At 34.8% G+C, this 26,144-nt stretch overlaps 1 protein-coding gene and 1 non-coding gene across 2 annotated transcripts in view; both read left to right on the top strand.

Annotated features, from left to right (window-relative positions):
* Positions 1–1,544: 1,544 nt before the first annotated feature.
* Positions 1,545–26,144, top strand: part of GNAT3 (G protein subunit alpha transducin 3) — a 42,997-nt gene continuing 18,397 nt past the window's right edge. Inside the window, exons 1-3 of the mRNA XM_003782623.1 lie at positions 1,545–1,744; positions 17,093–17,135; positions 22,853–22,994. Coding sequence (XP_003782671.1) covers positions 1,627–1,744; positions 17,093–17,135; positions 22,853–22,994 — 303 coding nt within the window. The 5' untranslated portion in view covers positions 1,545–1,626. The remainder of the gene's footprint in view (positions 1,745–17,092; positions 17,136–22,852; positions 22,995–26,144) is intronic.
* On the top strand, positions 12,327–12,433 carry LOC111721956. The gene has a single exon (XR_002770934.1). It is a non-coding gene; the product is annotated as a U6 spliceosomal RNA (small nuclear RNA).

Genomic DNA, 26,144 nt, shown 5'->3' with positions numbered 1-26,144 from the left:
TGCCACGGAACTTACAGGAATCCTGTATATTGAGGGTACTGTTTAGAATCAACACCTATAAAAGCAATAGTGAAAAAGAGAGTAAACATTGTGCTCAGTGCTGCTTTCAGAGTGGACTTTGTGCTCACGAGTGAGCATTTGGCAGTGCAAATCTCCTTCCTTTGGGAGAGGCCCTTTGCATTGTAAAAGCAAGACCACATGATTTACACAAATCCCTGCATAGCTATCATTCTACTTCTTTATACTATCAGAATATGGCTTTGGAGGAATGAAATCCAGGAAATTTTGACTATGACTATGTTTGTGTTATCCTCAGCCTAGTATTTTTAAAGTGAAAAAAGTAAACAAAGCAGGAATGTTTATTTAATCCGGTACCTTATTTTCTTGTCATATGAATATGCAAAAACCCACCTGTTCAAACTTTGCACATGATCCCAAAAGAAAAGCAGCACCGATAGGCTGATGGGCTGGATGAATTTCAGCATTTTCTGGTTAGGCACACTCACAAATCTCAGCACACACATTGACAGACTCGTTACTGCCACAGGCAGCCAACTCTGTTGATAAGGAAAATTGTGATTGACTACCTAGCAAGTGCTTTATGTTTCATATAAGTCAAAAATTAGCAACATAACCTGCACTCAAGCCTACAGATTTCCAAGAAGTACCTAGTATTTGCTGGGGCAGTTGAAAGGTATGGAACATATTTAGGTATAATTACTGTTTTTGCTTTTCAGGAAAAGCTAAACTATCTACTGTTTCACAGAACACTCGTTTTTATTCCCTTGGCACCAAATCAATAAAAGTCCCTCCAGCACAGCAGCTGTTGCTAATGGCCCTAAAGAGTTAATGTGCTGCCTAAATTGAATCCAGGTCAGTGTCTACACTAAGGGACCCTCGATTAGCGCTGACTGACTTTTTCACAGTCAGTAAAAGCTCAATTTATAGAGATAGAGCCAAGAGATCGAAATCAATAATTTAAGAAAATTGTGTGTTGAATTCTATGTTTGTAGCCATACAATATGTATAAATATAAAAACTCTATGCATCTGTTTCCATTGTTTAAAGCAGAATGTTTTTAGTTCACTGGCAGAGATACTAATAGACGCCCAATGATTCTAAGTAATGGGCTTAGTATACATATTCTGATCGTGATGCAAAAAAGATCAGGACGAATTTGACAAGCCAAATATTTGATGATAAGGCACAAGCACGGTTGATTAGTTATAATAATTTTCAATCACAATAATAAAGATTGCCTATTAGTGAGAAACATTCCATTTCAATTGTCATTGCAGACCATCTATGACAACTTTCAATGTCATTTTATGCTACTTTTCAAGACAGACAAGCATGTTTTTGAAGATGTGCCAAAAGTGGCCATTGAATTTGAAAGCATAATGAATTTCCTCTTTAGCTTCCATCAGGCTCCTGTGGTTTTACCCCTTGATCAGGTGACGGACGATGAAACCTCCCCTTAGTCAAAGCAGAATCTTGGAGCGTGCGGGAATGGGCTGCTGGGGACCTCAGCAGAGCATTGCTCCTGCATCCCACGTCCGCACCAGAGCTACGCTCTGTATCTGAAAAAGTGCGAGCAAATAACTGACAGGTGTCTAACACCACAAGATGGGAAGTAGAATTAGTTCGGAGAGCAAGGAGTCGGCCAAAAGATCAAAAGAACTGGAGAAAAAGCTTCAGGAAGATGCTGAGAGAGATGCAAGAACCGTAAAGCTGCTTCTATTGGGTAATAGTTTTTCCCTATTGCTTTCAAAAACCTGACTGTTCTTTAATTGTGATGTATTCATTTTCTCAAACTTTAATTTCAAATGTATTAACATATGGGAGATTTATTATGAAAATATAGTTGGAAACTTAAGCAGACTTTACTCCAGCTAAATACATATTTAATTTTTCTTCTATTTGGTATTTTATGACATGTTTTCCTGTTAAGTAAAAAGGTAACTATTTATTAGACAACTCAATTTCTCTGTCAATAATACAATTTAAAAGACAAGTAATCTACATGTATTATTTTACTACACCCTACCCATTTTCTGAATGTCAGCTTCTCCTACTGAAAACAATCCTTTAATTAATTGCACGTTATAAAGATCTACATTATGTTGTTCGAACAGAAGTATGTTGGGTTATTTAAAATCAAATTTAATATGTTATTTATTTACTTGTGCTTTTAAAATCAATTAGTCTCAAGTGATATAGAGAATAATAAAGTACTTTATATTCATATCATTCAGGCTTCTAACGCCACCTGTGCTATTGTCTGTATACTTGAGAAATACTTCATCTAAATCCTTTTATGAATATTTATATAATCATTTGAGAAATTACATCTCTTCTACTACTTTTTTAATTCCTTCAATCTCAGCAAAATATTGTACCATGACTATATTTTCAGTAAATGTTTAATTAGTTAAAAAAATTAGAATAATTTTCATGGCTCAGTGCCTGTAGCTCAGGAAGTGGGGCACCAGCCACATACACCAAAGCTGGCAGGTTTGAGCCCAGTCTGGGCCTGCTAAACAACTATGACAAATGCATCCAAAAAATAGCCAGGCACTGTGGTGGGCGCCTCTAGTCCCAGCTACTTGGGAGGCTGAGGCAACAGAATTGCTTAAACCCAAGAGTTTGAGGTTGCTGTGAGCTGTGATGCTACAGCACTCTACTGAGGGCAACATAGTGAGACTGTCTCAAAAAAAGAAAAAGAAAGAAAGAAAATAATTTTCACCACACATTTTCCACAAAACATAAAACATGTACCACGTGGTGATCACTGAAACAGAAACATGTTTTTGAGGTAAAACTAAAGACTTATAAAAAGCAGAATACGAAACAAGAGCTTTAAGCTAATCAGAGGGGTTGCTCTCCCTCATCTTGACTGTACTCAAAAGGACGTGGTGGCGTTTCAGAGTTGCGACTTTCTCACACAACAAATTTCATAGTGTTCCCTGACGGGGTCTAATTTGCTCCCAGTGGCAAGAGTATTTCATGAGCCAAATGTTTGGTTCCCAGCATTTGCTGGGAATTTCTCAAAGGAAAAAAAAATACATCCTTTCACTTTACACACAAGTTCCATTGTTACACACGTGCCCACAGCACTTGTCAATATCCACATCCAGGATGAGAACTTAGAAAGATGTCACAGTAAGTGCTAATGACACCAGGAAATATACTTTCCCTAACACTCCAGAGGGTGTTCTGGGGTTCAGATCAAGAGTGGATGTCATATACACATGGAAAACTCTTAATGTTCTTTGTTCTCTGGTATTGCAGAATAAAACTATGTATCATGTTGAGTTTCACGGTTGACAACTTTATGTTTTTAACTTTAAATGAACAAATGATTATTTTAATTATTCCTACTTTTTAATAAAATACTCCAAAAGGCAGTTCCCACATTCACAGCAGCACTTTCATCTCCAGTCTCCTCTCACCTGACCCTAGATGACCACCCATGTGACTGCACAGTCACCATCATTATCTCCGAAGCTTGTTGGACATTCATTTATCCCCTCCTATTTCTCCTAGTTTTAAGGAAGTGATATTCCATTTTACTTTCAGTTTAATTTCAAATTTTGTGCCACAAATTCCATCCCCTTTAATATCATAATTTTTCTTCATCAATTATCTTGTCTGTGCCATCTTCAAATTATTTCACTGATTCCCTCCTCTTCCTCTTGTTTCTCTTCCTTAGCCTAAAAAAGGAAATCTGTCTTTGACTTCATAATCCCGATTTCCCCTGCCATTGATATACCTTCAAATGTTTTTCCATTGCAATGCTTTTCCAAGTAGTCTAGGCTATTTCTGTTTTCTTACCCTCTACTTCCCCTTTAATGTATTGTAATCTAACTTGTAGACCCTCTCCCTTATTAAAAATTTTCTCTCTCACAGAGCCCTAATAATGTCCAACTCCTCAAACTCACACCTCAATCATTTAGAATCTCTCTTCCTTCTCAGCTTCTGTGAAACCACGACACCTCATTTGTTAGAAACTGTCCTTTCTCCCCACACTGAATCTTGTTCTATAGAGGATTCACATGCCACGGCTTGTCCTCAATGCTGTGTGAGGTTTAATCTGCTCTCCATTAGGGGCCTCTTACCAGGTCTTACCTGATACAGGTACGACTCCTAAATTCTTTCTTTTGCCTAATCTGTTGCTTCATTTTTGCAAATTTCTAGCATTTATCAATAACCTGATTGACTTTGGGAGACCCCAAAATTATTTCCCAGTTTATTGTGCTGCACATTCTCCAAACTTTACATCTTCCATGAAGTCGCTTGTCGTGCTCTTTCCCGTTCCACCCACTGGATATCTCAGTCTTCACTAGCTCTTCCTTTGTGGCTATTCCTGCACATGGTCCAAAGGTCAGCTCTGTCACAAGGTTTGGTTTTAAGCTCTGTTCTGAAGAAATAAATGCCATATTTCTCTCTTTTTCTTATACTTCCCTTGTTGCTTTAATATACAAGGAAATCTTACAAAATAGGATTATTTTCATCACATAAGGTAAAGAGAAAATGAGAATTTAAAAGAGTAATTTTGTTTTCTGTGGTCACAAATTAGTTTACAGCCATGCAAAGGTTTTTCTTTGTCTAGGCGTCAGTTTTAAATGAGTGCCTGTGTTCTAAGTTCTGCGAGAACAGAGACCATGTCGGCATTTGATTTTGACTGAATTTTTTATCTTAGCACAAGAAAGCATCATGTATGAGAAACGTAAGAATGACAGATTTGGAAACTAAAATATTCCTGGGAGCTTTTCACAGTGGCTACAGAATAGTCAGACCTTCAGTACATGGGGAAAAGAGCTGGAAAAGAACCATATATTTTATCACGTGAGGAGTGTGTTTTTTATCTTAAATGAATGGGAAGATATTGATAGGCTTTCAAGTTGTAAACGAAATAATAATACATGTGTTTTTTTAAATTTGTTAGACATTGTCCTGGCTATACGATGGCACAAAGATTTCATGAGGAGGGTAGAGGCAGGTAGGCCATTTAGGAAATTGTTCCTACTATGCAAATACTTGATCTGATTCTGAATTAAGACACAAATTACACATTCGGAAGTAAGTTTTGAGAGATTTTAGGAGATAAAAGAACTTGGTGGCTGACTGCACGTGGGTGGTAAATGAGAGTGATTGGGGTGAAATTGGGCAGAGCGATTATGTGACTCGTCCTTATGTGAAACGCAGGAAGAACGTGAAGCTGGGGAAAAAGGAATAATACTTTGGTACATTCAAATTTGCTTTTTTTTTAGCACGACCAAATGATGACACGCCTTATTAAGTCAACATATGGGTCTGGAAATGAAGAGGATAACTCTAGTTAGAGCTGTGGTTTCAAGACATTCCATTCCTCATTTTCATCATTTATAGTTGCCCTTTTCCAGATATCCAGTGTAGATAGACCAACTATGAGATTAAACAAGGATCTGTTTTGGTTGTTGAAATATTAATTTATTTTAAAGGATTGTAGACACAACTCATATCACAATTCAGAAACACTTAGACAAATATCAGTCCAACATAAGCTTGTGTGGGAAAGCTCACATAATTTTGTATTCTAGTGTCTTCATGTTTTAGCCTAAATTGTATATTAATTAAGATGAGAAAGATGATATATATGTTAAAATACTTCTCAAAATCAAAACAAAAATGTCATATAATATCTTTAAACATATGTAGTGCCTATGACTGGGTTTGGAGATAGGCAGACATCTGTGAAACAACCCGTGTGGCAAAGATTTCTATTGCCTCTAAAAGTTTCTTCCGGTCCTCTTAGTCATTATGATTATGGTTATTTTATTATAACACAGCATACGATTTATCTTCTCAGGAACTTTGAAGTATACAGTACATTATTCTTAACTATCCGTACAATATTATCAGATAGTCATAAAACAAGTACAAAATTAGATGTTGGAGTATTCAAATAGAAGATTATTAAAAAGAAAGATAGAACATTGTGGCTATGTGCTTTTTCATAAATAAAACTATGCTTAGTTTGACAAGGAATTTTACAGATTCATGATACTTATTATTTCTATATCACAGAAATAAGTGATATAGAGGGCATACTAATAGCCATAGGAATATCTTTGACACCATATACTTAATGATACAATGAACTGAAAAACCACAATATTACTATATAATAGTTAGGCTAAAATATGTACATTAAGTCTAACCATCATACGATATGTAATATTGGACTTATAAGAAAATTGTCCTTGGCTCAGTGCCTGGAGCTCAAGCAGCTAGGGCACCAGCCACATACACCACAGCTGGTGGGTTCGAATCCAGCTGGGCCTGCCAAACAATGACAACGACAACCAAAAAATAGGCGGGCACTGTGGTGGGCACCTGTAGTCCCAGCTATCTGGGAGGCTGAGGCAAGAGAATCACTTAAGCCCAAGAGTTTGAGGTTGCTGTGAGCTGTGATGCCATAGCACTCTATCCAGGGTGACAGATTGAGACTCTGTCTAAAAAAAAAATAAAAGAAAAGAAAGAAAGAAAATTGTCCTAGACTTTAGAAAAATGCCAATGTTAGGAAAATAAAATAGCAATGTTACAAGAGAAATGTTCTAAATTTAAATAGTTTAAATAATGTAATGAAAGTGTGTGAAACTTGATTGTATATTGAACTTAAGACATATTACGGATATGAAACATTTTAACAATAACCATAAATTTGATTTATGATCGGATATGGAGTATATAGAGTATGGAGATATGGAGTATATAGTATTAGATAATGTGGAGGTAATATAAATTTTCTTAAGCTTAAAAATAGTACTCTGGTCCCTTAGAAAAATGGGCTTATTCATAGAAGATGCATTCTAAAGTATTAATGGGTAATGTTTCTGATAAAGATCAGCAAAAAAGCATATAAAATATGTGTATATGTATGTATAAAATTATGTGTATACATTATTATTATATGTGTATACATATACAAGAAATACAGCAAACATGCCAAAGCATCAATAAATGGTAAAGTCAAAGTGTATAAAATAGAGGCTTCTAGAGTCCTGTTTTCTCAAGCTTCATTAGGTTTTTTAATTATCAAAATAATAAATTTTGGACAGGTGTGATAGCTCATGCCTGAAATTCCAGCACTCTGGTACACCAGGGCAGGAGGATCACTTGAAGCTAGGAGTTCGAGACTAGCCTAGGAAACAATAAAGATACTATCTTTACAAAAATTTAAAAATTACCTGGGCAAGGAGGCACCACCTGTAGTTCCAGTGGAAAATCACCTGTGCCACTGCACCTAGGCCTGGGAGAGAGGAAGACCCTGCCTCTGGGGAAAAAAGTAGACTAGAAAAAAAGTACCTAGAAAAAAAATTTTTAATTAAATCAAGGAAAAATCGTGCTATTATTTATTTTCTGGCAAAAGAAAATGAACACAAGTATCTGTAAATTCATTTATGTTGCTTTACTAGTGAATTCTAACAAACAGACAATGGACAGATTATTTTAAAATTACAGAAATGTTTTTAGGAAATTCTTTACTATTCATCATTTGATGAGCTTGACAACAAAATTTGACAATGGCAATAACAGGTCATTCACCCTCATAAACATAAATATAGAAACCAAAACACAATGTTATTTAGAGCAAATTAATGCCAATGACGTACAAAATGTTAAAAAAGCAGAGGATGGAGAAAGGCCACCCTAATATCAGATGAAGACGGAAAAGCCATGCTAATGTCAGTGGAGGCAAAAAATAAATTAATTAAATAAAATTTCTCAACAATTCCTGACAAAAGCACTCGTTGAACTAGAAATAGATGAGAATTCTCTGTGTCAAATAAATACTGCATATTAAATCCTTCGGTAATTATTATACTTAAAGGCAGACATTTAGGATTGTTACCTACACATACTAAAGAAGGATTTATGATGATTAATAGACTTCCTATCAACAGAATTGACTTTAGAGTATGACACAGTTTCCTGCCCTTGACCTTCTCTTAAATACTGTTGTTAGGGATTTGGGTGAAGGTGGTTTCAAACTTGAGTAAGATTCAGTTTAGAAGGATATAGTGAACCAAAAAAGTTAGAATTCCAAATGATCTCCATGACCATAAATGCTTGCCTCAAATGAGCAAAATGATATATCATAGATATCTTTAGTGAGGTTCAAAATCAATTTTATAGATGTGATTTGTGGAAGAATCTATCTGGGAAGAGTTGATGTGAATAAAAAAACTGCAAAAACTTTACTTATCGCTCAGTATAGGTAAAGAAGACTACAGAGGAAACAAAAAAGAAAGGAGGCAAACTAGTCACTGTTCCTATTAAGAAAAATATTCCATCTAAGAACATTCAGCAGGAGCGAGACAGATCTAGGTTGTATCCTATCCTGCGACATCAGAATGTCAGTGCTGTTCACAAATCCTGTGTCTACGGCACAATTTTCAGTACAGACATTTCAGAAGGACTTTGGCTCTTGCACAGAGTGTAGTTCAGATGATAACAGGCCTAAAAATCATGTTCCACAAGAAAGGATTAAAGGAATGAACCATATTACACTTGAAACATACCTTTTATGTGAGCACATTCTTCAAATAAGAGAAAATGTTAAGAGGTCACTAGAGGTTAGAGTATGTGCTAGGTAACTTATATCTATAATTTAATCCTTCTAAGACTTAAAGGGTAGATATTAATAATACAATTTTATCAGAGAGGAAGCTGGCTCTCTGATTAAATTTGATCAAGACACCGAGTCAGAGTCAGAAATGAGTGCGAGCCCATGTCTGTTTCATTCCCAAACACGACCATGCCGCTTCCCTACCACGTCTGGACTCCTTGAAAGGCTGTTGTATGGAAAAGAGAATTCTGATGGTGTTCCATGGAAAGAAAAATAATTGGTGGAACAAAATTAAATTGGTTCAAAAGAAAAACCTTAATATGAGAGTCAGGAGACAGTTTTTTTGTTTGTTTGTTTGTTGCTTTAAAACAGATCTGGAACTTAGGATGATTATCACAATTTCTACTGGGCTCATTTTTCTCATACATGGAATGAGGGTATGTTTGTAACTAGTTGATTTCTAATGTTCTTTTTGCCATAAAATTATGTGATATTTAAGATTACCTGTAAAAAGTCTCATATATTAAAGTGTTTAATCTCCAGAGGCCCCAGGGTATGGAGCTCACCACTCCCCTTCACCATTGACTGTTCAAATGAAATTTTGCTTATACCTGTGGCTCTTCCCCCACAGAGCCTCCTATAAATAAACAACTACACACTCGCCCTAGAGAAAAACATAATTAAATTCAAATGGGGGGTGGAAGGAGGGAGGTAGAAGAGAGGAGTAAGGAGGGGGATTGGTAAACTCTCACCATGGGCACAATGTAAGGGCATACAGCACATTCCCTGGGTGAAAGGCTCAACAATAACTTGAACTTTACTTAACAATGGCAAGCAATGTAACCTAATCAATTTTATCCTCATATTAATCTGAATCATTTTTTTAAAACGTATTTAATCTCATTTTGCCTGCTTTAACAAATGATACCAGATTAAAAATACAAACTTTGCATATGTTCAGTTGAAGTTTAGTTATAGGTAGATTTAGTATCATTTTGATATTTGCAAATAAAAACTATAAAATAGAATCTCTGATTTATTCTTCTTAATAGTTTGTGAATATCAAAGTAAAAATTAAGTATAAATGTAAGTAGTTAATTATTTGAAATATTATCTATTTCAAAGAAACAAATGCATATCTTGTTGAAATTCCCTTGGTACCCCTTGCCCCAGAAAAACATTTTAGTGATGACTCAATTTGGAAGGAAGGGATTATTTCAGGACTCCCTCAGCATATGCGAACGTGCTGTTAGATTGTCTATATTTGGCTTTGTAAGATGATCTAATCTCACAAGAATGGATTGGTTACTGTGAACTAAGACCTAGAATCAGTGTGAGAACGGGAGTCAATAATTTATTTCTGAAATAACTTTGCAATAGACTAACAAAAAATAAATGATATTTTAGCTAGATTGGCTTTCCTTTAGGGATTTTCCTGTTAATGCTGTGGTTGACTGTACTGGACCTTACAAAGAAGAATGAAGTCATTGCATAGAGAAATGATGGTCTCTAAGGGAAAATGCTAGTTTTGAATGTACAGTTATATTTTAAAGTACATGATATTTTCAAAAGTGATTGATACTCTACTTACCTTAGATATATCATGAATTAGAAGCTAAATTACAAAGAATTTTTACATTATACAATAGCATACCATCTAGCTTCAGAAATAAGTTTGGAAAGCCACATCTTAGTGTCATCAGTACGAAGACCATTCTAAATGTACATTGACTCTCTTGCATAGTCTAAAAGTCACTTTTTCAGCAAATTTATGATATATTTTTAACTAGTCAATAATAACAGAGTGAATGAAATAAATTTGCTTATTATTGTTTTCTAACTGTATGACAGTGGTTCTGATGACAACTGATAAAGTAGTTGTCCATAATACAGATGCTGGTAAAATTATGGAAAACTCTTGACATAACTTTTTATCATTCTCAAGGTAGATAATTCATTAAAATAAAATAGTCTAAATTATTTTCACTTCACGATACAAATCAAAGGTATCATAGAATTATGTAAGAGAATTCAATTGACAACCAGAAATAAGACATTCTTTTTACCATCTCAGATTTTCCCCAGCAATTTCACGCCAGTTGGACAAGATACAACACTAAATACACCTGCATGAACAAGTACTGGATTTCCTACTGGGCTTACCAATTTTTCTCATAGAGTCCCATAACTATAACTTTCATGGCAACAAAATAAATGTATTCAGAGAACTGAGATATTCCCCAAATCTGTCACTTGTGTAGAATGACGCCACAATTTCTAATATCTACTTCTGTTGTTACAGAATTTAAAACAAAACCTGTTAAGGACAGTTTTATAATCTTATTAGATGACTTCTTATTTAAAGTGATACACATCGTACAACAAAATAGAAATTATCTAACACCAGCAAACCAGAATATTGTGCTAAGCTTCATCTGCTTCTGCTACTCTCACAAATAACCTTCATCTACACAAAACAGTATCATTAGTTCTCTTCTGAAAAGTAGAGAGGTGGTATTCTAATGTGATTTTACTTCACTTTCAATCGTTTTATTCTTGGGCACTACAGCCAGCCTCTATTCAATAGGATGGCTGTACCCGATCTTACTGTACTCTACACTACAGGTAGTGAAACAGGACAACACAGTTGATAAATGCAAAAGTCAACCAAAGTAACTTGTTAACATTTCTCCATGTGAGATGGGCAGCTGTTTCATGTAACTGCAGAAAAAAGATGCATTCGGATATGCCTAGGCCAAAGAAAATTTTGTCCCGAGATAGAATAAAACTTAGGTGTAGCTATATCTGTTCATCAGTGCTTAAGAAAACATTATAAAATACACAATAAATGAAAAAAAATAATAAAAAGGACTTTTTTTTTCCTGAAGCATAAATCTAAAGAATTCACTTGGTTCATTGAGATTCTATGGAGTTAGGAACTATTCTGCCTACTTTGGATAAATCAGTGAACAAAACAGACAAAGACCCTTCTGATTTGAAATTTAGCTTATGTGATGGAAGACAGACAGAAAACATTAAAAATGATATATGAATAATCTGCAAGCATGCAGAAAAAGCTAACCACTAAGAATGAAGTGAAGGTAAAGTAGAGAAGTGGACATTAGTCAGGTGAGAGTTGGGTTAGAAATTTAAATAATATGGTCATTGTCCACTGACTCAATACATATTTTAATATAATTCAAATAAAACTTTGAGATTTGGGCTTAGGAAAATCCACATTACTTTTGCTTACATAAAATCATACTAGTTTCGGTAAAGCAAGATATTTGACTTTCACGCAGGTCGAGACAGGCTAATGTCTATCCATTTTTTCTAAATACAGATTTTTCCTGGGAAATCTGAGAATTGCCTTAAATGTACTACTTTGAAATCTGTCCAAAATTAACAGGCACCCTGATACTTCAAAGATATCCTAGAACCCAATTTTTGGAATTTCTAGTAATATATCACGGGCTTTCCTTTCTTTAAAGACACAAAAATTAGTGTTTTAAGACTAAAAATCCTCTCCCTGTTATTTTAGACCAGTAATGGTCCATGTAGTTCAAGATTGTATTTCTAATGATCGGTGTCATTTGTAGCCTGAGGATACATTCTAAAAGATACAGTTTCATAACAATTATAAAATGCTGAGTTTTCCTCACCAATGCTTTGGAGATTTATTAGTGATTTTTAGCTAAAAATTTTATGAACTGCTCCTTGCTTAGGTGCATGTCCTAATATGGGAATAGTACAGAGAATATTAGCACAGCCCCTGTGCAAGGAAGACATGTGGATTTGTCAAAATTTTATGAACTAATTTGTATTACCAGGCTTCACCAACTTTTGGTGATTTCTTGCTTTTCGCTGGTCTGTAAAACCAGAACTTTCAAACTTCAAGAAGTTGACTGAATTTACCCCTTTCCCTCCTCCATCCATTACATGTCTAAGATTTATAGATATGTCAAATGTTTTAAGTTTGTTCTGGTATTGAAAATATACCCTACATATTACAATAATTTTTAATCAAATTCTCTCAAATAATTGAAGAGTACAGGGCTTCATAGGACAAGACACTAAAAATGAACACGACTCAAGAGTAAAGTCTCTTTCCTGTGAAGCCCTGCACTGTTCAATTATTTGAGCGTCCTTCTATTAATGCGCCCCAGTGCATTGTGCTACTGGATATCTATCTTATGTCTGCTATGTATGCATGTTGTTATGTTATGGAGGCTTTTTCCCAGTCACTGGCTTGCCCCTTTTATATTTTTAACTTTCTTTTTTTGTTTTTCTTCTTTTTTTGAAACAGTGTCTTACTCTGTTGTCCCAGGTAGAGTGCCATAGCTCACAGCAACCTCAAACTCTTGTGCTCAGCCTCTTGCCTCAGCATCCCAGGAAATATCCAGCTATATTTTTTTAACTTCGATCAATGCTGATTTGTTAATTTTGGTTCATTCTTTTATATCTTATCTAAGAAAATCTTGGCTAATTGAAGGTTGCAAATATTTTTTCAAATATGTATTCTTTAGAAAAGTTATAGTTTTAGTTTTCATATGTAAATTTATAAGCCATTTCAAATTAATTTTTGGTATATTAGGATGTGAGTCAATGTTCTTTTTCAATATAGCTACGCAGTTGATCCAGCATTATTTGCTGAATAGGTATAGGTTATCTATTATACAATGGGATATTAGATTTCTCTTTATAAAACACGGCAAAATTTATTAGATACTTTAATTCTCAGAAAACATTGTTTGATATTTAATTTTGTGCTGTAGTCTGCAAACCATTTTATATTTATTATGCTATTAGACTCTTGTAATAATTTTATAAGTTAAGTACTCTTAGTGTACAAATGAGGAAATTGGTTGAGTTAGAGGATTTACTGAAGATATTACACACATACACACAGTGGGCCAGGGAAAACATGAAACCTAGGTCATCACACTTTATTTCAGTATTACTTATTTCTGATTTTCAAAATAATTATTTCTTAATGGAAAATAAGTCTCAAGATATATCCTCAAAAGAACTTGAGACATAGCCTCAAATAACCACTGATTTTTCATAAAACCCTCAACAAAATAATAGCAAACCAAATTCAACAGCACATCAAAAAGATAATACTCCATAATCAAGTGGTTTTTATAGCAGGGATGCAAGGATGGTTTAATAAACACAAGGCAACTAGCATGATTCATCACATAAACAGAATGAACACTAAAAACTATATCATCATCTCAACAGATACAGAAAAAGCATTTGATAAAATTTAGCACCCTTTCATGGTAAAAAAATTTAAACAAATTAGATATAAAGTGAATATATATCAAAATAATAAAAACCTCATATGACAAATCCACAGCCCACATCACACTGAATGGGGGAAAATAGAAAGTGTTCTCTCTAAAAACTGAATTAGACAACAATGTTCATTGTCACCACTCCTATTCAACACAGTAGTGGAAATCCTAGCCAGAAAAATCAATCAGAGAAAGAAATAAAAGGCATCTAAATTGAAAAAGAGAAAGTGAATTCTCTCTTTGTTGATGATCTGACCTTATCTTTAGAAAACTCCAAAGATGACACCAAAAAACTTCTAGATTTGATAAATGCATTTAATGAAGTTTCAGGATACAAAATCCATATACAAAAATCAGGAGCATTTCTATACACCAACAACAAGCAAGCAGAGATCAGCTAGCAATATATTTAACCAAGGAAGTGAAAACTACTAAACACTGATACAAGAAATTGTAAGTGACACAAACAAATGGAAAAACATCTGTGCTCATGTGTTGGAAGAATTAATGTTATTTAAATAAACATATGGTTCAAAGTGATCTACAGATTCAATGTAATTCCTATAAAATACCAATATCATTTTTCCAACATTAGAAAAAAAAATTCTAAAATTCATATGAAAGCAAAAAGGAGCCTAAGTAGCCAGAGCAACTCTGAGGAAGTAAAACATGGAGACATCACACTACTTGATTTTTAATTATACTACAAGGTTATAGGATTTTAGTTACCAAAACAGCATGGTACTGGTATAGAAGTAGACACATAGGTGTGGTGCCCTCAGCTCAGTGGTTAGGCTGGCCACATACACTGAGGCTGGCGGGTTCAAACCCGGCCCAGGCCAGCTAAACAACAATGACAACTACAACAAAAAATAGCTGGGCATTGTGGCAGGTGCCTGTAGTCCCAGCTACTTGGGATGCTGAGGGAAGAGAATCACTTAAACCCAAGAGTTAGAGGTTGTTATGATGCTATGGCACTCAACCAAGGGTGACATAATGAGACTCTATCTCAAACAAACAAAGTAGACACATAGATCAATGGAATGGAATAGAGACCAAGAAATAAAGAAACATATCTATATCTAACTGATCTTTGAGAATCTCAATAGAATGTACACGGAGGAAAGGATACCCTTTTCAATAAATGGTCCTGGGAAAATTGGATTACCATATGCAGAAGTACCCCCTTATCTCTCCTCATATGAAAAAATCAAGTCAAAATGGATTAAAGATTTAAATCTATGACCTAGAACTATAAACTTACTAGAAGAAAACTTGGGAAAATCTTTTCTGGACATCAGTCTAGGCAAAGAATTCATGACTAAGACTTCAATAGCATGGGTGACAAAACCAAACATGGACAAATGGGACTTAATTAAAGTAAACGTTTTCTGCTCACCAAAAGAAATAATCAAGACAGTAAACAGACAAACTGCTGAATGAGAGAAAAATTCTGCAAAGTATGCATCCAACAGGGGACTGATATCCAGAATTTACAAGTAACTCAAATAGCTCAGCAACAACAAAGAAAAACAACCCGTAAAATGTGGGCAGAGAACATGAATAGATATTTTTCCAAAGAAGACATACAAATGGCTAAAGAGCATATGAAAAAACGTGCAACATCTCTAATCATCAGAAAAATGCAAAGCAAAACCCCAGGAGATACATTACACAAGTCAGAATGACTATTTCTAAAAAGATAAAAAGTAACAGATGTTGGCAAGGATGTGGAGAAAAAGGAATGCTTATACACTGCTAATGGAGATGTGAAACTTGCATGAAAAACAGTATGGAGATTTCTCAAAAAATTAAAAATAGAACTGCTGTTCAAATGACAATTCCACTATTGAGTTATTTACCTAGAGAAAAGTAAATCATTATGCCAAAAAGATACCTACACTCTTATGTTTATCATAGCACTATTCATAAGAGCAAAGATGAAATCAACGTGAGTGTCTATCAGTGAATGACTGGATGAAGAAAACATGACCCATAGATATATAATAGAATATTATCCAGCCATAGGGAAAGAATGAAAACATTCTTTAGCAGCAACGTGGATAACTCAAAAACAGAAAATAAAACTTTGTATTCTTTCTTGTAAATGGGAGTTAAATAACGTATGCGTTTGGACATAGAGTGCAGAATGATTTTGGAGTGAGACGATGTCTCAGAAAAATAGCAGGGTGTTGTGGTGGGCACCTGTAGTCCCAGCTACTCCAGAGGCTGAGGCAAGAGGATCATGTAAGCCCAAGAGTCTGATGTTGCTGTGAGCTGTGATGCCACATCACTCTACTGAGAAAAAAGAAAGAAAAGAAAAGATGGAGGTAGAGGAGGTGGATGATAAGAAATTACTTAATGGGTACAATATACATTATGCAGGTGATGGATATACTATAAGCCCAGATTTCACCACTATGCAATATATCCCTGCATTGAAATTGCACTTATCCCCCTTAAATTTATATAAATAATAATTAAAGGAGATGCAAACGTTATTATAAAAAGTCATATCCATTTTGTAATTCCTCTACAGGATGTTTGAAGACTTGACACAAAAATAAAGTTTTACAGTGTATGCATCAGCTAAAATAGCTGATCAAGATAAATGCAACAGATTTCTCTATGGTTTTACTGCCAGCTCACCCTTTCCTACAGCAAGCTCCTCCATTAGAAAGTGTAGCCAATTTTGAGAGACTCCATATCAATTTTTTATCTGCAGGTTCTGTAGTATTGCTTAGTGTTATCAGCAGGTCTCCTTTGTTAAAACAAGAGTTATGCCTACATACCAAGGTACATATGGTGCTGGAGACCAGAGCCTATTTTGCAATCAGAATTCTGGAAATAAAAGCTTATTACCTGGTTGTTTTTATTTTTCTTTTCTGTTGCCATTTAATTAAATCAGATATATGAAGAGACATTGTGGGAGAATGAGAGTGATCCAGAGACTATGAAGCTGGAAATCATTTTCTTGAGTTGCAAAGCCAGATGATACAGCTTCCCAAATTATATTCAAATGCAAAAATATATTTTTTCCCCGAAAGCATACAATTCATTAGCAGATACACCAGAGAGGGGTCTGTTAAAGATGTCGCATGAGAAAATGATAGTCAGGTTAGAATGTCTATACAAATTTCCTGTATCAGTTGATAACATACTTCTCTTATTGTTTCAGGAGCAGGAGAATCTGGGAAAAGTACTATCGTTAAGCAAATGAAGTAGGTACACAACTGTTCCAAATATTTAATACTGGATGCCTGTCCATGTATTTGACCACTCATAAAAGAAGTGCTTTGGAAATGCTGGTTGATAATCTTTCCTAAATCACAGGTCATGGTAGAGTGGTCACAATTCCTGTACAAATAACCTTCCATTCTTTAGCTAAAAGAATAATATACAAGTAATTTTGTAATCTCCCCTTTTTTTCAAAATTTTCAAGACAAATTAATGAACATTTCAAAATGTGTTAATTAATGTTCCATTAGAATTTTTGAGGAAATAAAACTTTTAACATCATTGCCATTTCACCTACTTGTGAATAAAATGCATATCTACAATTATTACTATCACGCAATTCAAATTCAAATTTCTCTTTCTAAGGAAATCACTAGACCTGGATTCCTTAATCAAGAAATAATGAGCACAAAAATATTATTATTCAAGAATTCATTGTCTAAATGAATAAAATTGTGATTGATAAATGGAGGTGAACAGGTGAAACCTTAGGGTGATGTCACTAACTAGAGAATTTTAAAGCATAATTGTTGCTCTCGAAGAATAATTTTTGAGCTTATTTGTTAATTATGTGTCAAAGGACCTTGTTCTTTGAGACACATTAATATTACATGAGGGAGTGGTTCTAGTTAATGGCAAAATTGGTTTCCATCTTCACCCCTGTTTATTTTCTTCACTTTGATAATGTCATACATGATAATGTCAACAAGACAAATTAATGAACATTTCAAAACATGTTAATTAATGATCCATTAGAATTTCTGAGGAAATAATACTTTTAACATCATTGCCATTTCACCTACTTGTGAATAAAATGTATATCTACATTGATGTCATACATACAAGCTTCGTATCAAACAATATTTTAGTCTCATGTAAGTGTGATCAAATGTTTGACTTATCCTGCTGCCTCTGAAAAACTGAAATCCTTTATACTATTTCCCCATCCAACTCCCTTTGAGTCCTCAAGTCCATCTTTGCTCCTAAGTCACCTGTTACTCATTTATAACACCATAGTGTCCACTTGATCTTTTCTTTCAGGTTATAATCATGCTTGAACCTCTATTATTTTTTAATCTCTCCATTGTCTATCAGTATAAATAAAGATTAAAAATAAACAATTATTTGGATACATAAAAATAAAAACTTTTAAATATAGTAAACTATAAATAAAATTAAACCAAAAAATAGAAAACCAGAGAAAAACTCATAATTGACTATTTTAATATATAAAGATCTATAGATGGTTAAGTAAAACAATAAGCTGTCTGATATATAAAAATGGGGAATCTGTGAACAGATAGTTCACAAATGAAAAAATTTTAAATATAGATAATATATTTTACTTTCAAAAATTAAGTCAATAATGAGTTGTTTTTCATCTTAGTAAACTAATAAATGATAATTTTCAATATTATCCAATAAAAATGAGGTTTTAGGAAACAAAATTTCTCATCACTACTTAAAATATGATACTGTTTTACTAATTACTATTATGTAAAATTATAAGCAGAACAGCAGAAAATGTATAGAAATAATTTTTTCTATATGTAGTAATCTGAGAAAATTATAATTATTAATCTTTTAAATACATTTGTGAGATATGAAATAATGTAAAATATGCAAGTGTGAACATTGAAAAATCCAAATGTATGAAATATGAGCATTTATGTGTGTTTGAAATAATGAATTTGGGGATAAAACAAAGTATACTAAATTAAGATGAAACGCCAGCAAATAGGCTGCAAAATTATAGGACTATTCTTCAATTCAATGTTATGCAGCCATCATAAATCCCATGCGTAAGAGATCATTTTATGATGAGAAAATGCTGTATTAACTGAGGACACAGGATACGAAAATGTTTGAACATTTTTATTTCAACTACAACAAAATAGATCATTTTAAAAAATGGGAGAACATATACCAGTGTTCAAAGAAATTTGCTCTTGATAGCAGGACTTAAAGTTCAGAGCCCCTGGCTTTGAATACTGCTGGGCTTCTCAGATTTTCTACAATGAGCGTTTATTACTTTTATTATTTAAAAAGAATAAGTATCTGGATTCTGCCTTATGCCACGTCCCTTTTTCTCAATGTAATTTCTGTAAAGATGCTTAACTCTAGCTCTCTTTACTTTCCACTTCCCATAAATCTTCAGCCATGTCCATCACACTTTTGCCTCTGACATGCCACTCAGAAATTGTTCTTATGAAGATCACTTATGATCGCCTAACAGACATTTTTTTATGAAGGCTTACATCCTTAATTCCACATGATACCACTTTTCTCTCTCAAAACTTTCCCTTGGCTTCTAGCAGAACACTCGTTTCCAGTTCCCTCCCTAACTCTGCCTCCTTTATTTTTCAATTCTTTGACCACTCTTAAATGTCAGTATCCCGTGTACTGGATCCTCTTCTCTACTTGCTCTGCACGCTTATCAAATGTAAATTGCTAACAGACAATGATTTTCACCAGCATCTTTAAGCTGACTGTCCCAGAATATTTCTTTCAAACTCAGACAATTTGTCTTAGAAAGGAATGCAGAGACATCTACTTCTGTCCCCTATGGCTAGGTCCAAATCAGAACAAACAGCACTACATGTATCTTCCATCTGCTTTATTTCCCTAAAATTAATTACAGCAACACCAGCCTCCAAAGCCATAGATCTCGGTGTAGTTGTGCTGAACCCGCCCCTTCTCACCAAGTCATACCTTGTCTACACGGTGTCTCCAAACACGTCATTTATCTCCATTGTCACCGCTTTAGTCTAAACCTTGTCATTTCTGGCCTCGATGAATTGAGTATCTTCCCAAGTAGTTCCTATGTCCTTACTCTTCCTTCCGTTGCATTAGCCACACTACCACCAACTGATCCCTTTAAAAATTACTGTATTTCTTTCCTTGAATGAACTCTTTAGCTGCATTATCCAGATCAATCCCCTTGCCATAGCCTATAAGACACTTCAGAACCCAGCCTTTGTCTATCTCTTCATCCTCCTGTTCCATGAATTCTACTCCCCCCTACTTTCTGCTTCAGCAATGCTGAACTTTCATAGGCTATGCACTCGCACACTATGAAAGGTGGCAAAGCTTAGTGGTCACGATGGTAAACTATCAAATCAGAGTGTGCTTGTTGCCCAACTGTGCCTCACACTGAGTTGGAGGTAGTTGCTTAATTTATCTTTACCTACATTTCTTATGTATAAAATGCAGACCATATTTTACCCAGGAAGGCTTTGTAAGAAATAAAAAGGCAATGCAGAAAGTATTTACACTGAGGTAGGCACATACTGAACACTTAGTAATTGTGGGCATCTATTTGTTCACACTGATTCTTCTACCTAGAATGTTCTCCTTCCTTTCGACCATCTAGGAATAACTAACCTTGAAAAATCATCTGATCATCACTGCTCCTGGGAGGTCTTCTCTGATACCTTATCCCATCCAAATGGACCTTGTCACTTTTTCTTTTCGAAGCGCATCTTACCACATGCAAATATTGTTGCTATACATTATCATACCATTCAAAACTCTGATTACATGCTCTTCTGTACTTGTACCCACTATTTCTTCAATGGAACTTTGTGTGATGTTAGGAAAGTTCTCTATCTGTGCTTTCAAATATGGTAGGCACTGGCCACAGGTGATTAAAATTTAATTTTAATCAAATGGCCAGTGGCTACTGCATCATACAGGGGAACTCTAGTCTGTATGTGTTTGAAAAGAAGGGATTTGTATAATTCATTTGTTCTCCTAAGCACATAACTCAGAATATTACAGAAAATGCCCAGCAAAAGCTCATTGACTTCAATAATTTAATCAGACCTAGAAACCAGCTTGTAGCTAGGGAGCACTATGTCAACAGAAACTTACATATGCAGCTACTAGAAAAACTATGTTGTGAATGACCCACTTCAAGTGGACTTTTTAAAGTTTTCTTTTATCACTTGCTTTGTCATAAATATTTCCTCATCTTCTGTCGAAAGGATAAGTGTCAGAACTTGTTCCATGAAAAAAACCCAAGTGTCCCAACTTTATTCATAATCACCATTTTAACTTAATAACTAAAATAGTGTTTTCAGTTCCAGTATTGACAGACAACTGGGATTTCTTTAATGAACTTATTTCCTTTATTTCCATCATGACATTTTACTGTGTTTTACTATGGCCTTTAATTGTCTATTTTTTTGCTTATTCAAATTATTTAAATGTTTAATGCAAAAAAAAACATGGCCATGGGGCGGCACCTGTGGCTCAAAGGAGTAGGGTGCCAGCCTCATATAGTGGAGGTGGGGTGTTCAAACCTGGCCCTGGACAAAAACTGCAAAAAAAAAAAAAAAAAAAAAAAAACCATGGCCATGTTAAAAGTTGAAATGCAGCAAATAATGGCAATGAAATATAAAAAACAATAAATAATAAATATAGGAATTGCTTTCACTCCTTTAAGTTCAGAATCCTGTATTTATAGATGCTAATATTATCAGAGATATTAAAGAGGGTTTTATGCTCTTTTTTCCCTTATGCTAAAGCCTCTGTGTGTATGGACACAACATAAATCTTCAGGAACATGACATCCCAAAAGATGTCGAATGAGCACAAAGAGCTTCAAAAACAGTAAGAAAAAATAAGCTGTATGTGGTGGCTGATGCTTGTAATCACAGCACTTTGGGAGGCTGAAGCAGCAGAGTTATTTGAGCCCAGGAATTCTATACCAGATGAGGCAACATGGCAAGACCCCATTTTTATAAAAATATTTAAAAAAAATTGTCAAGCCTAGTGGCATGCGCCTGTAGTAGCAGTCACTCAGGAGGCTGAGGTATGAAAAATAGAACATAGCTTGAGCCCATGAGTTTGTGAGTTTGAGGCAGCAGCGAGCTATGATTGAGCCACTGCACTCCAGCCTGGGCAACAGAGAGACCCTGTCTCACGGGGAAAAAAAAAGGAAGGAACAAGAACATATCATGCAATAAAGATGCAAAAATGTGTAATTAGAGCACATGCAAAGATCTTAACGTTTAATCAGTAAATATATTTTAAGCTATGATTCCAAAACTACTAGTAAAACCTTGACTTCTGTCTGAATGAGTGGAAGGAAGAGAAGAGTTGAGCCAAATAAAATGTCTCGTCATTTCAACTTTGAGATCTCAGTGGCACGTACGCAGATGGGGAAGTGACAAGGGATCTAATAGTACAATTACCTGCATTAAAAAAATAGTCTTTGTTCATGCTGCAAATAGAAAGTCGGCACTCCCTTTTTCCAGTGTGTCTTAAATGATAGGAAAAGACATGAATGTCCACTAAATGCCTTCACTTCCTCCAGACATCAGGTTGTAAACACAACACCAAGTTTCCAAACTCTGCATGTATCTTTGTCCTAGGAATTTTTCTCTTTAAAAGAAATAGCTTTCTAAGTAAATGTCCACGATTTACTCATTGTACAAAGTGTTTTGCTTAGAGCACAACCTAAGTCTTCCTCATATTTATCATAGGTATCCCCGAAAGAAAATATTCTATTAAATGACAATGACATTAACAATCTAAGGCCATAATTTATTCAGATTTGGCATACATATGTGGTCGAAATTCTTTGACCTTTTTAATGAATATGTACTGCCATTTCATTCAGATAATTTATTGTTGATATACTTTGGTGTGATGATCAATTATTCAACTCACAAAAGCTTCTCCCTTTTCATTGTAGGATCATCCATAAAAACGGTTACAGTGAACAAGAATGCATGGAGTTCAAGGCAGTAATTTACAGTAATGCTTTGCAATCCATCCTAGCTATTGTGAAAGCCATGACTACCCTTGGAATTGATTATGTAAATCCAAGAAGTGCAGTAAGTATGCAAATAATGATAGCCCTAGACTCTAAAATAGAGTTAGAGACAAAAAGAAAAAAAAATGCTAGGACTTAATAAGCTTATAGTACTAATCTATACCCAAAATTCAAAAAAAAAAATAAGATTTCCACATTTCATATGAGTATTAATTTTGTTTAGCATAAGATTCATTTTTCTTTAAGTAAAAGTTTTCTTTTTCACCATGTAGTATAACCTTATTTAACATGAACTGTTTTCCTAGGAGTCAAATTTAATATCACATAATACACAATAATTTAGAAAACTATTGCTTATGATTGGAAGTACAAAAGGGTTTCTACCATAAACCCAATCTGTAATATCTCTATATTATTTTTTGGTTTAATTATGAGTCATTTCAGGGATATTTTGAAAAGAATTTGAATAATAAAATACAATTATGATTTATGTTTGATGAGGATTACAACACTGTGCAACAATAGGGAATTGCTTATTTTACAATGTCAACATTTATAAAAAGATTTCAAATTGAATGCATAAGCAACACGCTTGTGTATTGAATATTAAATATAGTCAAGTGGTCATAGAGTTGCTTATAAGGCAACATCCAAATAATTCCATTTTTTCTCTATTTTATATTTTGTAAAGTAATTATTTCACATTCAAATTCATTAGAAGTATACTTATATGCAATAGTTGACCCCACCCATAAAAAAAAATAGCCAAAAACAATCCACAGGAAGAACTCACCCATTTCCATATGTCTCATCCCGGAGCAGCTAGGAAGCTGGATAGCAACAGAAGATGTCAATTGAACTCTCCCCAGCGTAATTCTTACATCTTGCCTTTGGAGCAATAAAAACAGAGAGGAGCAGTATAATAAATACAGAGAAGAAAGTAACATTTGTAATCCTGTTCACCCAGCTTTGGGTTAGACCTTGTAAATGGCCAATGGTATCATAAAGATGAAACAATGCTTTTGTCATTGTCATGCTATTAATTTTAAAGGAAAGGATAAATCCCCTCTCCACTTGTATGTCAATCATTAAGATTCTGACTCTCTTATCAATAGATTTCAGGTCTTCAGTGATGACTGGCATCACTGTTGCAGAAACACTACACTGTACGAAGCACGCAATACATTTAAATGAGCAGCAGCAGGCAAAGGTATCATTTTCTCTGACACAAATATATAGACTACTACATTGCACATACAAATTTGAACAACATTAAGTCATTCTAAAGGTAATTAGAATGTAAACAGAAGGTACACCTTTTTCAGTAACTTCTTCTATTTCCTAGAAGAAAAAAAATGAATATTTCTAATCATTCAATCCTTGCATAGGGAAAACATTATAATGGGGGCCAGAAGTGGGTTTTGCCCTATTTCAACCTACATAATATTAACTAATCCTCCATGAGCCTTATGTTTTTCATCTTTAAATTAAGGGGTGATATTAGGTGGTCTCTTGAGGGCCTGTTTAAAATCTGAGGTTCACAGGAAAAGCCAGGGTCAGAGGGATAACTGGACCACCATTTCAATGACTATGTTGTAGAATGATAAAGAATGAAAAGATTTTGGAGTTCAGCTCCTCCTGGAGCCAAGTGGTGGGGAAAGTTAGAAATGGAGGGAGAGTCAGCAGAACTCTGGATTCTGCCTTACCAACTATTTACATGAGGGCACACTTAACATTTTGTTGTTCTTTGGAGAAACGTGAACAAGTAACTGCAAAGCATCTTCTATTTAAAAGAGCAGCACAGCTGAATGTGAAGCTAGATCCTTATTTGTAGAATTACTAAGAATAAGGACTGCATCTTTGCATTTTTTACATGATAGAGACCAAAATAACAACGAATTTAATCTGAAAAGTATGTCTCTCTTAGTATTTCTGTCTTGGTAGCAGTGGTGATGTAATTGGTTTCATTAATTTCTACATGGTTGGGAATCACTAATCAAGAAAGTGGAAAAAGAAAACTTGAAAATCTCAATCCTCAGTAAATTGGTAAATTTATAGGTGACCATTAGGAGGTGGGAGGAAACCTTTACAAAACATTCCATCTGAGAGGCTGAGTCAGGAGGGTTTGGGAGAACAACCTAGTAGGATTATTGTGTCTCATTGGTATATGGGAGCAGTTGATGTGCCCCCTTCAGAACCTTCACTGTTAATAACCAATGAGCAGTGGGACAGCTCCTCTGCCAAGCTAGCTGACTATAAGGCTGTAGGGGGTGACCAGTGGCAGTGCTCAGCAATATTCAGATGGGGAGCAAAGAGTCAACAAGCTTTTGGAGGATGGGCTGTCCTGGTGGTCAGAAATTATCCCAGGCTGTCATGGATGAGGTCTTAAGATTAACCTCCTTGTTTGGATTCCAGACTCCCTAAGTGACCTGATACTAACCTGTTTTTTCATGTAACTGCCTCTAGGAAGAAAATTCACTTTTCATGCTGACAGGTATTTCAGTTTCCCTGGTAAAAGTTCTATATCTCAATACAAAATAATTAACAGGATGGTTAATAAGGGGAAAAAAAGAATAGGGAACATGAAATGAAGATGGGGAAGAACTAATTAGTTTGGGATGTGTTGAATTTGCAAGCTCCATGGGATATTTACATATGTAAGCGATTGCAAATGTGCATTTGAAGCTCAAAAGAGATATGTTGGCTAGGGACCTAAATCTAATTATCACTGGCATAGGATCGAACCATTCCAAGGAAGTGAATTTTATGGGTGAGGTCAAGTGCCCCTCAGTGTGTTACATTGATGTAGCCCTACCATTGGCTCCTGTAATCCCACCTCTGGGTATCTACCCAAAGGAAATGAAGTCATTTAATAAAAAAGACAACTGCATGCAAGTGTTTATGACAGTACAACTCACAATTGCCAAGATGTGCACTTCAATTTGTAAGTGGATTAAAAAAACATGATATATACATATATATGGGAACTCTACAATCTGAAACAAAGAACATTGGTTCCTTAAGATGTTCTATTACACAATTAAAGTTCTGTGACCAAATACATTTGGCAGACATGCATCCTATAACAACTTGGAAATCTGCAACTAATGTTAGGGATAACAGTCTATCCTTGCTTTCCATTGCTTAATAAATTCTTACCTATGTCTTATTAATTTTCTCCAAAGGCATACAATCAATCAACAACTATAGG

Source organism: Otolemur garnettii, unplaced genomic scaffold, assembly GCF_000181295.1.
Source record: "Otolemur garnettii isolate 467f Iridium unplaced genomic scaffold, OtoGar3 scaffold00005, whole genome shotgun sequence".
Taxonomy (NCBI): Eukaryota; Metazoa; Chordata; class Mammalia; order Primates; family Galagidae; genus Otolemur; species Otolemur garnettii.
The sequence above is the reverse complement of the archived record's forward strand: the minus strand, read 5'-3'. Positions and strand labels throughout refer to the sequence as shown.